Consider the following 13,999-nt stretch of genomic DNA (forward strand, 5'->3'; position numbering starts at 1 on the left):
CCGGCACTATAGGGCAATTTTCAAACTTGAAAAAATCATAACTAAATCATCGTAATTCAGAAAAATACATATAATATATCAAAATATGCAGACTTTTAAGAAAGAAATTAGGAAGGCTATACAGGGAAAATGCGTGAAGGTTCTCGCAGAGTGTGTTCCTTTAATCTCACCAACCAGTTAGCTTAGGATGTGCGAATCAACCTGTGGTTGGACGGTTAGAGGGACAATAGTATCCACAACCCATCATGGTTTAAGTCCTGGTGCTCACATTATTCCTGGATTTATTTTAGGATTTCTGGCGTTGTGCTTTCAGCGGGAGGAGACGTTCCTGTCGACAACGAGGCGCCTACGGTAACTTTGTAAATGTCAAGATGATATACTGGCTAGGTCTCTCGTAGGTGCTCATAGGGGTAGGAATGTGCATGTGTGCATTCATAGGGGTGAGCGTATGTGCGTATGTTTGAGCACTTGCGTCTATACTATGCTAAAAACAGATAGCTCGGAATGTGTGTTATGCTATATGTATATAACCTAGTTTCCGCTGTAAAGGGCCCGTGCGTTGCAATATGAAAACCCGCGAAAGTTGACCTCGGTACCAATTGGCAGGATCTCACAGACCTGCGAGGGCCCCACTTGCCACCCTTCCTTCCCACCGACACGGAGCCTCCAAGTATACTCTTCATCCACGTGTTGTGTGGCTGAGACATGGACAAAAATACACAGTAATCGTGCATTCTTGTCGTCCTGAATGAAGATACATAAATTTACAGAATATTTTTAATACAGGTTGAATTTTTTTGAAGTACACGTTGTCAATTTTTTGAATGCATGACGAACATATTTCGAAAACACGTTTGCAGTTTTTTAATACATGTGAAACATTTTTGGAAAACATGTTTACAATTTTATAATATACAGGAGGTGCTCTTCGGTCTAGCTGAAGCCGAAGAGGTGCTCTTCGATCTAACTTAGGCCGAAGACAGGTCTTCGGTGTACTGTAGACTGAAGAGCTCCGAAGTCGGGCCAAAAAGAACTCTTCGGTCTACGCTTGGCTGAAGAATGCACTTCGGTTTAAGCCAAGCCGAAGTGTCCTCTGAGGCCCACCTCTTCGCGTGAACTGCAGACCGAAGTTGCATGGCAGCACACTTCGGTTTACACTTGGCTGAAGAGGACCTCTTTGGTTTATACTAGGCTGAAGAGTGACCTTTTCCCGCCAAGCCTTTTCCGCCATCTGTAATGTATCTTTCCCTCCATTTGTTCACGCCATTTTCTTTCCCTCCACTGTTTCCTTCCATCCTCTTTCCTGCCCAGTTTTCCTGCCAACCCCTTACCGTCATTCTATAAAACCAGACCTCTTGCCTGTTGTTTTCTGAATCTTTCCTTAGCAATATTTTCAGTCATGTCCGACGACAATTCCGGCGGTTTTACTCCACTAATGTCTCATTTGCCCTTGTGCAATGCCTCAAGAATGCATAGGCCTAGTATGGGGGGTGTGTGAAGGAAATATACCCTAGAGGCAATAATAAAGTTATTATTTATTTCCTTATTTCATGATTAATATTTATTATTCATGCTAGAATTGTATTAACCGGAAACATAATACATGTGTGAATACATAGACAAACAAAGTGTCACCAGTATGCCTCTACTTGACTAGCTCGTTGGTCAAAGATGGTTATGTTTCCTAACCATAGACACGAGTTGTCATTTGATTAACGGGATCACATCATTAGGAGAATGATGTGATTGACTTGACCCATTCCGTTAGCTTAGCACACGATCGTTTAGTATGTTGCTATTGCTTTCTTCATGAATTATACATGTTCCTATGACTATGAGATTATGCAACTCCCATTTACTAGAGGAACACTTTGTGTTCTACCAAACGTCACAACGTAACTGGGTGATTATAAAGGTGCTCTACAAGTGTCTCTGAAGGTACTTGTTGGGTTGGCGTATTTCGAGATTAGGATTTGTCACTTCGATTGTCGGAGAGGTATCTCTGGGTCCTCTTGATAATGCACATCACTTAAGCCTTGCAAGCAATGCAACTAATGAGTTAGTTGCGGGATGATGTATTACGGAACGAGTAAAGAGACTTGCCAGTAACGAGATTGAACTAGGTATTGAGATACCGACGATCGAATCTCGGGCAAGTAACATACCGATGACAAAGGGAACAACGTATGTTGTTATGCTGTCTGACCGATAAAGATCTTCGTAGAATATGTAGGAGCCAATATGAGCATCCAGGTTCCGCTATTGGTTATTGACTGGAGACGTGTCTCGGTCATGTCTACATTGTTCTCGAACCCGTAGGGTCCGCACGCTTAAGGTTTCGATGACAGTTATATTATGAGTTTATAAGTTTTGATGTACCGAAGGAGTTCGGAGTCCCGGATGAGATCGAGGACATGACGAGGAGTCTCGAAATGGTCGAGACATAAAGATCGATATATTGGACAACCATATTCGGACATCGTAAAGGTTCCGCGTGATTCGGGTATTTTTCGGACTACCGGAGAGTTACGGGAATTCGCCGGGGACTATATGGGCCTTATTGGGCCATACGGGAATAGAGGAGAGAGGCCAAAAGGAAGGAGGCCCCCCTCTGGTCTGAATTGGACAAGGGGTGCAACAACAACATACAACTATCTAGATAAAGCATTTAAATGCAACAACAAATGCGATCAAAATTGCAACTAAGGTAATAATTGATCCAATAGCATAATGATACCAAGCCTATTTATTTGCGGCATATTTTCTAAACTTTCTAATCTTCAAGCGCATTGCATCCATCTTGATCTTTGGATCATCGACGACAACAGCAACATACAAATCCAATTTCATCTTCTCTTTTCAATTCTTTTTAATTTTTCATTCAAATACTCATTTTCTTTTTCAACTAAATTTAACTTCTCGACAAGAGGGTCGGTGGCAATTTCTGATTCACATACCTCCTAAATAAAAATATATATGTTAGCTTGATGGGCATAATTGTCATAAACACAAAATGCAACAAATAGTTATAAAAGATATTATACCACATCCGAATCATAAATCAGACAAGGGCCGTCGGCGAAGGATATCAAAACCATGGCACTACGTATAACAAACAATCATACAAGTAAGAAAATTATACAAGCTACTATCTAAATCATAGAAATAAGATTTCTTTGCACAAAAAGGATAAGAACAAGAGCCTCACCAAGGAGGTGTCGGCGACGGGACGGCGCGGGCGATCGATGATGGTGAGGACGGGAAGGCAGTAGTTAAACCACACCTACACATATGGAAACTAAGAAGTTAATTTGAGCTCAAATTACATATAAATCAAATAAACTCCCACATAATTACTCCCAAACCAAAACCCACAAATGACTATACTTATACAGCAAGAAACAAGCTAAACTAGCAATGAGAGAGGAAAGGACAAAGTTACTAACCTTTTAAACACTTGGATAGATGGGGTGCCTCAAATCTTAACAAATCTTGGCAGTTAGATGACACCACTACACTACACACGGTAGGAGTTATCTTGAACGAAACACAAGGGAAAAAAGTCGGACCCGACAAAGGTCGTCCAGGTAGGTAGCCATCTTTGAATTGAATGAGTGTTCTCCAAAGTAGCTAGCTCGGTGAGATGATCGACATCTTCATCACGAACCCTATACAAACGCCAAGCTCCATGAGCTCAGTCCCAGCACACACACACACCCACAGTTCCACCTAATATAATGGCCGGAAGCGCGAGCGCCACTCCGGTCCTCCTCGTCGTCGTGCTCGCGACCCTCGTCGCGGGGGCCAGCACGACATCGACGCTGACGCCGCTCAGCATCACCAACCGGTGCTCCTTCACGGTGTGGCCGGCGGTGGCCTCCGCAGGCCTCGGCACCGAGCTCCATCCGGGAGCCGACTGGACCGTGGACGCGTCGGTGATCCACTACACCGCGGACATATGGGGGCGCACGGGGTGCTCCTTCGACGCGGCAGGCAGGGGGCGGTGCCAGACGGCGGACTGCGGCAGCGGGCTGCGGTGCCGGAGCACCGACCTTGCGGCACCGGCGACCAAGGCCCAGGTCGCCATCTCCGAGGGCTTCTACCACTACGGCATCACGTTGGACAAGGAGTTCAACCTGCCCATGGATCTCACGTGCAGCTCCGGCGACGCGCTCCGGTGCCGGGAGGACGGGCGCCACGATGCGTTCCCGTACGTGAAGTACAACGACCACTCGTGCACCGCCGTCGGCAGCCGGCTCCAGACCGTCTTCTGCCCATGATGAGCTAGCTAGCGGCAGAATGTAAACATATAACCTACACATATACTACGTGTAGTAGTACATACTCAGACGTGTCATGTATTCTCAGCGGTACGTACGTACACATATGAACGCACGTGCGAGTTTCCAATAAAATTGCCATGTGTGATGTGCCTTTGATATATTGTTCTTTTTTATCGAATGCTTTTGATATATTGTTCTTTTTTATTGAATGCCTTTGATATATTGTTTACGGGAATTTACACACAAAAGAACGTGAATTTGAACAAGATAGCCTACAAATATGTATGTTTTTCCACACACAAAAAATATATGTATGTTCTAACATTGGGACTCAGCTTGAATTTTTTTTCGAGGGGTGGGACTCAGGTTGATGGTCAGGGTCTCAAATGGCATGGCCACGATTTTTAGAGAGGTTGAGCCAGGATATGTGATTGGGGCATGATACCAGCTTTTTTTCCAACCGGGCTCACAACCCCTTTCCATTAATTTTGCAATCAACGGAAATACATCAGTCTGGTTTCAAGTTCTGTATCGAGCATCCACTTGTAAAGATAACTAGACTGAAAGATAGAACTAACCGCAAGCAAAATGAGACTGAAAGAGGAGAGCAGGTTGGTGCATCATCAGGAAACCCATCGTCGGACAGTCCTGGAACGGACCATCCGCCGTGGCGCGAAAACTTGATGACACTTACAAGCAACTGCCCAACCAAAATACCCAAGGTTCCCAGGATGAAACTGCCAGTAAGCCTCTACGACTAGGCGAACCACAACCAGGAAGCACAATTGCCAGCGGGCATCAAACCCCAGTGAACAACAGAACGCAAAAGGAAAGATCCAAGCGCCGATTTCATCTAGCCAATCTGGATCCCATCTCTGTCTCCCAAGAGAAGTCTGCCACGAGGGAAGGACCTGTCCGCCAGCGCAGCAGCCGCGTGAGCTAACCTCTTCACTCCAGCTTGGAACTTCACCTTCTCATCCTCCTTAAGAAGACCTCACTAGTAGAAAAAGGGTCAAATGTGAAGCACATTAGTGCCGGTTTGTATTTGAGCCGGTACTAATGGTACCATTAGTGCCGGTTCGAATGGATTTGCATTAATGCCGGTTCGTGTTGAACCTTTAGTACCGGTTCGTGGCACGAACCGGTACTAAAGGGGTGGTGGCAGGCTGGCGTCAGGCCGGCGCCCCACGATCACCTTTAGTACCGGTTCATGGCACGAACCGGTACCAAACCTTTAGTACCGGTTCGTGCCATGAACCGGTACTAAAGGGGTCTGACCTATAGTACCGGTTGGAGACACAAACCGGCACTATAGGGCAATTTTCAAACTTGAAAAAATCATAACTAAATCATCGTAATTCAGAAAAATACATATAATATATCAAAATATGCAGACTTTTAAGGAAGAAATTAGGAAGGCTATACAGGGAAAATGCGTGAAGGTTCTCGCAGAGTGTGGTCCTTTAATCTCACCAACCAGTTAGCTTAGGATGTGCGAATCAACCTGTGGTTGGACGGTTAGAGGGACAGTAGTATCCACAGCCCATCAGGGTTTAAGTCCTGGTGCTCACATTATTCCTGGATTTATTTTAGGATTTCTGGCATTGTGCTTTCAGCGGGAGGAGACGTTCCTGTCGACAACGAGGCGCCTACGGTGACTTTGTAAATGTCAAGATGATATACTGGCTAGGTCTCTCGTAGGTGCTCATAGGGGTAGGAATGTGCATGCGTGCATTCATAGGGGTGAGCGTATGTGCGTATGTTTGAGCACTTGCGTCTATACTAAGCTAAAAATTAGATAGCTCGGAATGTGTGTTATGCTATATGTATATAACCTAGTTTCCGCTGTAAAGGGCCCGTGCGTTACAATGTGAAAACCCGCGAAAGTTGACCTTAGTACCAATTGGCAGTATCTCACAGACCTGCGAGGGCCCCACTTGCCACCCTTCCTTCCCACCGACACGGAGCCTGCAAGTATACTCTTCATCCACGTGTTGTGTGGCTCAAACATGGACGAAAATACACAGTAATCGTGAATGCTTGTCGTCCTGAATGAAGATACATAAATTTACAGAATATTTTTAATACAGGTAGAATTTTTTTGAAGTACACGTTGTCAATTTTTTGAATGCATGACGAACATATTTCGAAAACACGTTTGCGGTTTTTTAATACATGTGAAACATTTTTGGAAAACATGTTTACAATTTTATAATATACAGGAGGTGCTCTTCGGTCTAGCTGAAGCCGAAGAGGTGCTCTTCGGTCTAACTTAGGCCGAAGACGGGTCTTCGGTGTACTGTAGACTGAAGAGCTCCGAAGTCGGGCCGAAAAGAACTCTTCGGTCTACGCTTGGCCGATGAGTGCACTTCGGTTTAAGCCAAGCCGAAGTGTCCTCTGAGGCCCACCTCTTCGCGTGAACTGCAGACCGAAGTTGCATGGCACCACACTTCGGTTTACACTTGGCTGAAGAGGACCAATTTGGTTTATACTAGGCTGAGGAGTGACCTTTTCCCGCCAAGCCTTTTCCGCCATCTGTAATGTATCTTTCCCTCCATTTGTTCACGCCATTTTCTTTCCCTCCACTGTTTCCTTCCATCCTCTTTCCCGCCCAATTTTCCTGCGAACCCCTTACCCTCATTCTATAAAACCAGACCCCTTGCCTGTTGTTTTCTGCATCTTTCCTTAGCAATATTTTCAGTCATGTCCGACGACAATTCCGGCGGTTTTACTCCACTAATGTCTCATTTGCCCTTGTGCAATGCCTCAAGAATGCATAGGCCTAGTATGGGGGGTGTGTGAAGGAAATATACCCTAGAGGCAATAATAAAGTTATTATTTATTTCCTTATTTCATGATAAGTGTTTATTATTCATGCTAGAATTGTATTAACCGGAAACATAATACATGTGTGAATAGATAGACAAACAAAGTGTCACTAGTTGGTCAAAGATGGTTATGTTTCCTAACCATAGACACGAGTTGTCATTTGATTAACGGGATCACATCATTAGGAAAATGATGTGATTGACTTGACCCATTCCGTTAGCTTAGCACATGATCGTTTAGTATGTTGCTATTGCTTTCTTCATGACTTATACATGTTCCTATGACTATGAGATTATGCAACTCCCATTTACCAGAGGAACACTTTGTGTGCTACCAAACGTCACAACGTAACTGGGTGATTATAAAGGTGCTCTACAAGTGTCTCCGAAGGTACTTGTTGGGTTGGCGTATTTCGAGATTAGGATTTGTCACTTCGATTGTCGGAGAGGTATCTCTGGGTCCTCTTGGTAATGCACATCACTTAAGCCTTGCAAGCAATGCAACTAATGAGTTAGTTACGGGATGATGTATTACGGAACGAGTAAAGAGACTTGCCAGTAACGAGATTGAACTAGGTATTGAGATACCGACGATCGAATCTCGGGCAAGTAACATACCGATGACAAAGGGAACAACGTATGTTCTTATGCAGTCTGACCGATAAAGATCTTCGTAGAATATGTAGGAGCCAATATGAGCATCCAGGTTCCGCTATTGGTTATTGACTGGAGACGTGTCTCGGTCATGTCTACATTGTTCTCGAACCCGTAGGGTCCGCACGCTTAAGGTTTTGATGACATTTATATTATGAGTTTATAAGTTTTGATGTACCGAAGGAGTTCGGAGTCCCGGATGAGATCGAGGACATGACGAGGAGTCTCGAAATGGTCGAGACATAAAGATCGATATATTGGACGACCATATTCGGACATCGGAAAGGTTCCGAGTGATTCGGGTATTTTTCGGACTACCGGAGAGCTACGGGAATTCGTCGGGGAGTATATGGGCCTTATTGGGCCATACGGGAATAGAGGAGAGAGGCCGAAAGAAAGGAGGCCCCCCCTCTGGTCCGAATTGGACAAGGGGTGCAACAACAACATACAACTATCTAGATAAAGCATTTAAATGCAACAACAAATATGATCAAAATTGCAACTAAGGTAATAATTGATCCAATAGCATAATGATACCAAGCCTATTTATTAGCGGCATATTTTCTAAACTTTCTAATCTTCAAGCGCATTGCATCCATCTTGATCTTTGGATCATCAACGACAACGGCAACATACAAATCCAATTTCATCTTCTCTTCTCAATTCTTTTTAATTTTTCTTTCAAATACTCATTTTCTTTTTCAACTAAATTGAACTTCTCGACAAGAGGGTCGGTGGCAATTTCTGGTTCACATACCTCCTAGATAAAAATATATATGTCAGCTTGATGGGCATAATTGTCATAAACACGAAATGCAACAAATAGTTATAAAAGATATTATACCACATCCGAATCATAAATCGGACAAGGGCCGTTGGCGAAGGATATCAAAACCATGGCACTACGTATAACAAACAATCATACAAGTAAGAAAATTATACAAGCAACTATCTAAATCATAGAAATAAGATTTCTTTGCACAAAAAGGATAAGAACAAGAGCCTCACCAAGGAGGTGTCGGCGACGGGACGGCGCGGGCGATCGATGGCGGTGAGGACGGGAAGGCAGTAGTTAAACCACACCTACACATATGGAAACTAATAAGTTAATTTGAGATCAAATTACATATAAATCAAATAAACTCCCACATAATTACTCCCAAACCAAAACCCACAAATGACTATACTTATACAGCATGAAACAAGCTAAACTAGCAATGAGAGAGGAAAGGACAATGTTACTAACCTTTTAAACACTTGGATAGATGGGGTGCCTCAAATCTTAACAAATCTTGGCAGTTAGATGACACCACTACACTACACACGGTAGGAGTTATCTTGAACGAAACACAAGGGAAAAAAGTCGGACCCGACAAAGGTCGTCCAGGTAGGTAGCCATCTTTGAATTGAATGAGTGTTCTCCAAAGTAGATAGCTCGGTGAGATGATCGACATCTTCATCACGAACCCTATATAAACGCCAAGCTCCATGAGCTCAGTCCCAGCACACACACACCCACAGTTCCACCTAATATAATGGCCGGAAGCGCGAGCGCCACTCCGGTCCTCCTCGTCGTCGTGGTCGCGGCCCTCGCCGCGGGGGCCAGCGCGACATCGACGCTGACGCCGCTCAGCATCACCAACCGGTGCTCCTTCATGGTGTGGCCGGCGGTGGCCTCCGCAGGCCTCGGCACCGAGCTCCATCCGGGAGCCAACTGGACCGTGGTCGCGTCAGCGATCCACTACACCGCGGACATATGGGGGCGCACGGGCTGCTCCTTCGACGCGGCAGGCAGGGGGCGGTGCCAGACGGCAGACTGCGGCAGCGGGCTGCGCTGCCGGAGCACCGACCCTGCGGCGCCGGCGACCAAGGCCCAGGTCGCCATCTCCGAGGGCTTCTACCACTACGGCATCACGTTGGACAAGGGGTTCAACCTGCCCATGGATCTCATGTGCAGCTCCGGCGACGCGCTCCGGTGCCGGGAGGACGGGTGCCACGACGCGTTCCCGTACGTGAAGTACAACGACCACTCATGCACCGCCGCCGGCAGCCAGCTCCAGATCGTCTTCTGCCCATGATGAGATAGCTAGCGGCAGAACGTAAACATATAACCTACACATATACTACGTGTAGTAGTACATACTCAGACGTGTCATCTATTCTCAGCGGTACGTACGTACACGTATGAACGCACGTGCGAGTTTCCAATAAAATTGCCATGTGTGATGTGCCTTTGATATATTGTTCTTTTTATCGAATGCCTTTGATATATTGTTCTTTTTTATCGAATGCCTTTGATATATTGTTTGCGGCAATTTACACACAAAAGAGCGTGAATTTGAACAAGATAGCCTACAAATATGTATGTTTTTCCACACACAAAAAATATATGTATGTTCTAACATTGGGACTCAGCTTGATTTTTTTTTTCGAGGGGTGGGACTCAGGTTGATGGTCAGGGTCTCAAATGGCATGGCCACGATTTTTAGAGAGGTTGAGCTAGGATATGTGATTGGGGCATGATACCAGCTTTTTTTCCAACCGGGCTCACAACCCCTTTCCATTAATTTTGCAATCAACGGAAACACATTAGTCTGGTTTCAAGTTCTGTATCAAGCATCCACTTGCTAAAGATAACTAGACTGAAAGATAGAACTAACCGCAAGCAAAATGAGACTGAAAGAGGAGAGCAGGTTGGTGCATCATCAGGAAACCCATCGTCGGACAATCCTGGAACGGACCATCCGCCGTGGCGCGAAAACCTGATGACACTTACAAGCAACGGCCCAACCAAAATACCCAAGGTTCCCAGGATGAAACCGCCAGTAAGCCTCTACGACTAGGCGAACCACAACCAGGAAGCACAATTGCCAGCGGGCATCAAACCCCAGTGGACAACAGAACGCAAAAGGAAAGATCCAAGCACCGATTTCATCTAACCAATCTGGATCCCATCTCTGTCTCCCAAGAGAAGTCTGCCACGAGGGAAGGACCTGTCCGCCAGCGCAGCAGCCACGTGAGCTAACCTCTTCACTCCAGCTTGGAACTTCACCTTCTCATCCTCCTTAAGCAGACCTCACTAGTAGAAAAGGGTCAAACGTGAAGCACATTAGTGCCGGTTTGTATTTGAGCCGGTACTAATGGTACCATTAGTGCCGGTTCGAACGGATTTGCATTAATGCCGGTTCGTGTTGAACCTTTAGTACCGGTTCGTGGCACGAACCGGTACTAAAGGGGTGGTGGCAGGCTGGCGTCAGGCCGGGGCCCCACGATCACCTTTAGTACCGGTTCATGGCATGAACCGGTACTAAAGGTCTAACCTTTACTACCGGTTCGTGCCATGAACTGGTACTAAAGGGGTCTGACCTATAGTACCAGTTGGAGACACAAACCGGCACTATAGGGCAATTTTCAAACTTGAAAAAATCATAACTAAATCATTGTAATTCAGAAAAATACATATAATATATCAAAATATGCAGACTTTTAAGGAAGAAATTAGGAAGGCTATACAGGGAAAATGCGTGAAGGTTCTCGCAGAGTGTGTTCCTTTAATCTCACCAACCAGTTAGCTTAGGATGTGCGAATCAACCTGTGGTTGGACGGTTAGAGGGACAGTAGTATCCACAGCCCATCAGGGTTTAAGTCCTGGTGCTCACATTATTCCTGGATTTATTTTAGGATTTCTGGCGTTGTGCTTTCAGCGGGAGGAGACGTTCCTGTCGACAACGAGGCGCCTACGGTGACTTTGTAAATGTCAAGATGATATACTGGCTAGGTCTCTCGTAGGTGCTCATAGGGGTAGGAATGTGCATGTGTGCATTCATAGGGATGAGCGTATGTGCGTATGTTTGAGCACTTGCGTCTATACTATGCTAAAAAATAGATAGCTCGGAATGTGTGTTATGCTATATGTATATAACCTAGTTTCCGCTGTAAAGGGCCCGTGCGTTGCAATGTGAAAACCCGTGAAAGTTGACCTCAGTACCAATTGGCAGGATCTCACAGACCTGCGAGGGCCCCACTTGCCACCCTTCCTTCCCACCGACACGGAGCCTGCAAGTATACTCTTCATCCACGTGTTGTGTGGCTCAGACATGGACGAAAATACACAGTAATCGTGCATGCTTGTCGTCCTGAATGAAGATACATAAATTTACAGAATATTTTTAATACAGGTTGAATTTTTTTGAAGTACACGTTGTCAATTTTTTGAATGCATGACGAACATATTTCGAAAACACGTTTGCAGTTTTTTAATACATGTGAAACATTTTTGGAAAACATGTTTACAATTAATATATAGGAGGTGCTCTTCGGTCTAGCTGAAGCCGAAGAGGAGCTCTTCGGTCTAACTTAGGCCGAAGACAGGTCTTCGGTGTACTATAGACTGAAGAGCTCCAAAGTTGGGCCAAAAAGAACTCTTTGGTCTACGCTTGGCCGAAGAGTGCACTTCGGTTTAAGCCAAGCCGAAGTGTCATCTGAGGCCCACCTCTTCGCGTGAACTGCAGACCGAAGTTGCATGGCACCATACTTCGGTTTACACTTGGCTGAAGAGGACCTCTTCGGTTTATACTAGGCTAAAGAGTGACCTTTTCCCGCCAAGCCTTTTCCGCCATCTGTAATGTATCTTTCCCTCCATTTGTTCACGCCATTTTCTTTCCCTCCACTGTTTCCTTCCATCCTCTTTCCCGCCCAATTTTCCTGCCAACCCCTTACCCTCATTCTATAAAACTAGACCCCTTGCATGTTGTTTTCTGCATCTTTCCTTAGCAATATTTTCAGTCATTTCCGGCGGTTTTACTCCACTAATGTCTCATTTGCCCTTGTGCAATGCCTCAAGAATGCATAGGCCTAGTATGGGGGGTGTGTGAAGGAAATATACCCTAGAGGCAATAATAAAGTTATTATTTATTTCCTTATTTCATGATAAATGTTTATTATTCATGCTAGAATTGTATTATCTGGAAACATAATACATGTGTGAATACATAGACAAACAAAGTGTCACTAGTATGCCTCTACTTGACTAGCTCGTTGGTCAAAGATGGTTATGTTTCCTAACCATAGACACGAGTTGTCATTTGATTAACGGGATCACATCATTAGGAGAATGATGTGATTGACTTGACCCATTCCGTTAGCTTAGCACACGATCGTTTAGTATGTTGCTATTGCTTTCTTCATGACTTATACATGTTCCTATGACTATGAGATTATGCAACTCCCATTTACCAGAGGAACACTTTGTGTGCTACCAAACTTCACAATGTAACTGGGTGATTATAAAGGTGCTCTACAAGTGTCTCCGAAGGTACTTTTTGGGTTGGCGTATTTCGAGATTAGGATTTGTCACTTGGATTGTCGGAGAGGTATCTCTGGGTCCTCTTGGTAATGCACATCACTTAAGCCTTGCAAGCAATGCAACTAATGAGTTAGTTGCGGGATGATGTATTACGGAACGAGTAAAGAGACTTGCCAGTAACGAGATTGAACTAGGTATTGAGATACCGACGATCGAATCTCGGGCAAGTAACATACCGATGACAAAGGGAACAACGTATGTTGTTATGCAGTCTGACCGATAAAGATCTTCGTAGAATATGTAGGAGCCAATATGAGCATCCAGGTTCCGCTATTGGTTATTGACTAGAGACGTGTCTCGGTCATGTCTACATTGTTCTCAAACCCGTAGGGTCCGCACGCTTAAGGTTTCGATGACATTTATATTATGAGTTTATAAGTTTTGATGTACCGAAGGAGTTCGGAGTCCCGGATGAGATCGAGGACATGACGAGGAGTCTCTAAATGGTCGAGACATAAAGATCGATATATTGGACGACCATATTCGGACATCGGAAAGGTTCCGAGTGATTCGGGTATTTTTCGGACTACCGGAGAGTTACGGGAATTCGTCGGGGAGTATATGGGCCTTATAGGGCCATACGGGAATAGAGGAGAAAGGCCAAAAGGAAGGAGCCCCCCCCTCTGGTCCGAATTGGACAAGGGGTGCAACAACAACATACAACTATCTAGATAAAGCATTTAAATGCAACAACAAATGCGATCAAAATTGCAACTAAGGTAATAATTGATCCAATAGCATAATGATACCAAGCCTATTTATTAGCGGCATATTTTCTAAACTTTCTAATCTTCAAGCGCATTGCATCCATCTTGATCTTTGGATCATCGACGACAACAGCAACATACAAATCCAATTTCGTCTTCTCT

At 44.8% G+C, this 13,999-nt stretch overlaps 2 protein-coding genes across 2 annotated transcripts; both read left to right on the forward strand.

The window, feature by feature from the left end:
- Positions 1-3,696: 3,696 nt before the first annotated feature.
- LOC123106366 (thaumatin-like protein) lies at positions 3,697-4,441 on the forward strand. The gene has a single exon (XM_044528556.1). It carries the CDS (start codon positions 3,738-3,740, stop codon positions 4,278-4,280), a length of 543 nt encoding a protein of 180 aa, XP_044384491.1. The 5' UTR covers positions 3,697-3,737; the 3' UTR covers positions 4,281-4,441.
- A 4,826-nt stretch (positions 4,442-9,267) lies between these two features.
- LOC123106367 (thaumatin-like protein) lies at positions 9,268-9,999 on the forward strand. The gene has a single exon (XM_044528557.1). It carries the CDS (start codon positions 9,301-9,303, stop codon positions 9,841-9,843), a length of 543 nt encoding a protein of 180 aa, XP_044384492.1. The 5' UTR covers positions 9,268-9,300; the 3' UTR covers positions 9,844-9,999.
- The last annotated feature ends 4,000 nt before the right edge of the window (positions 10,000-13,999 follow it).

Source organism: Triticum aestivum, chromosome 5A (assembly GCF_018294505.1).
Source record: "Triticum aestivum cultivar Chinese Spring chromosome 5A, IWGSC CS RefSeq v2.1, whole genome shotgun sequence".
Classification (NCBI taxonomy): domain Eukaryota; kingdom Viridiplantae; phylum Streptophyta; class Magnoliopsida; order Poales; family Poaceae; genus Triticum; species Triticum aestivum.

Coding starts and splice junctions, on each gene's coding strand:
- LOC123106366 (XM_044528556.1), top strand. CDS start 3,738: ATGGCCGGAAGCGCGAGCGCCACTCCGGTCCTCCTCGTCGTCGTGCTC.
- LOC123106367 (XM_044528557.1), top strand. CDS start 9,301: ATGGCCGGAAGCGCGAGCGCCACTCCGGTCCTCCTCGTCGTCGTGGTC.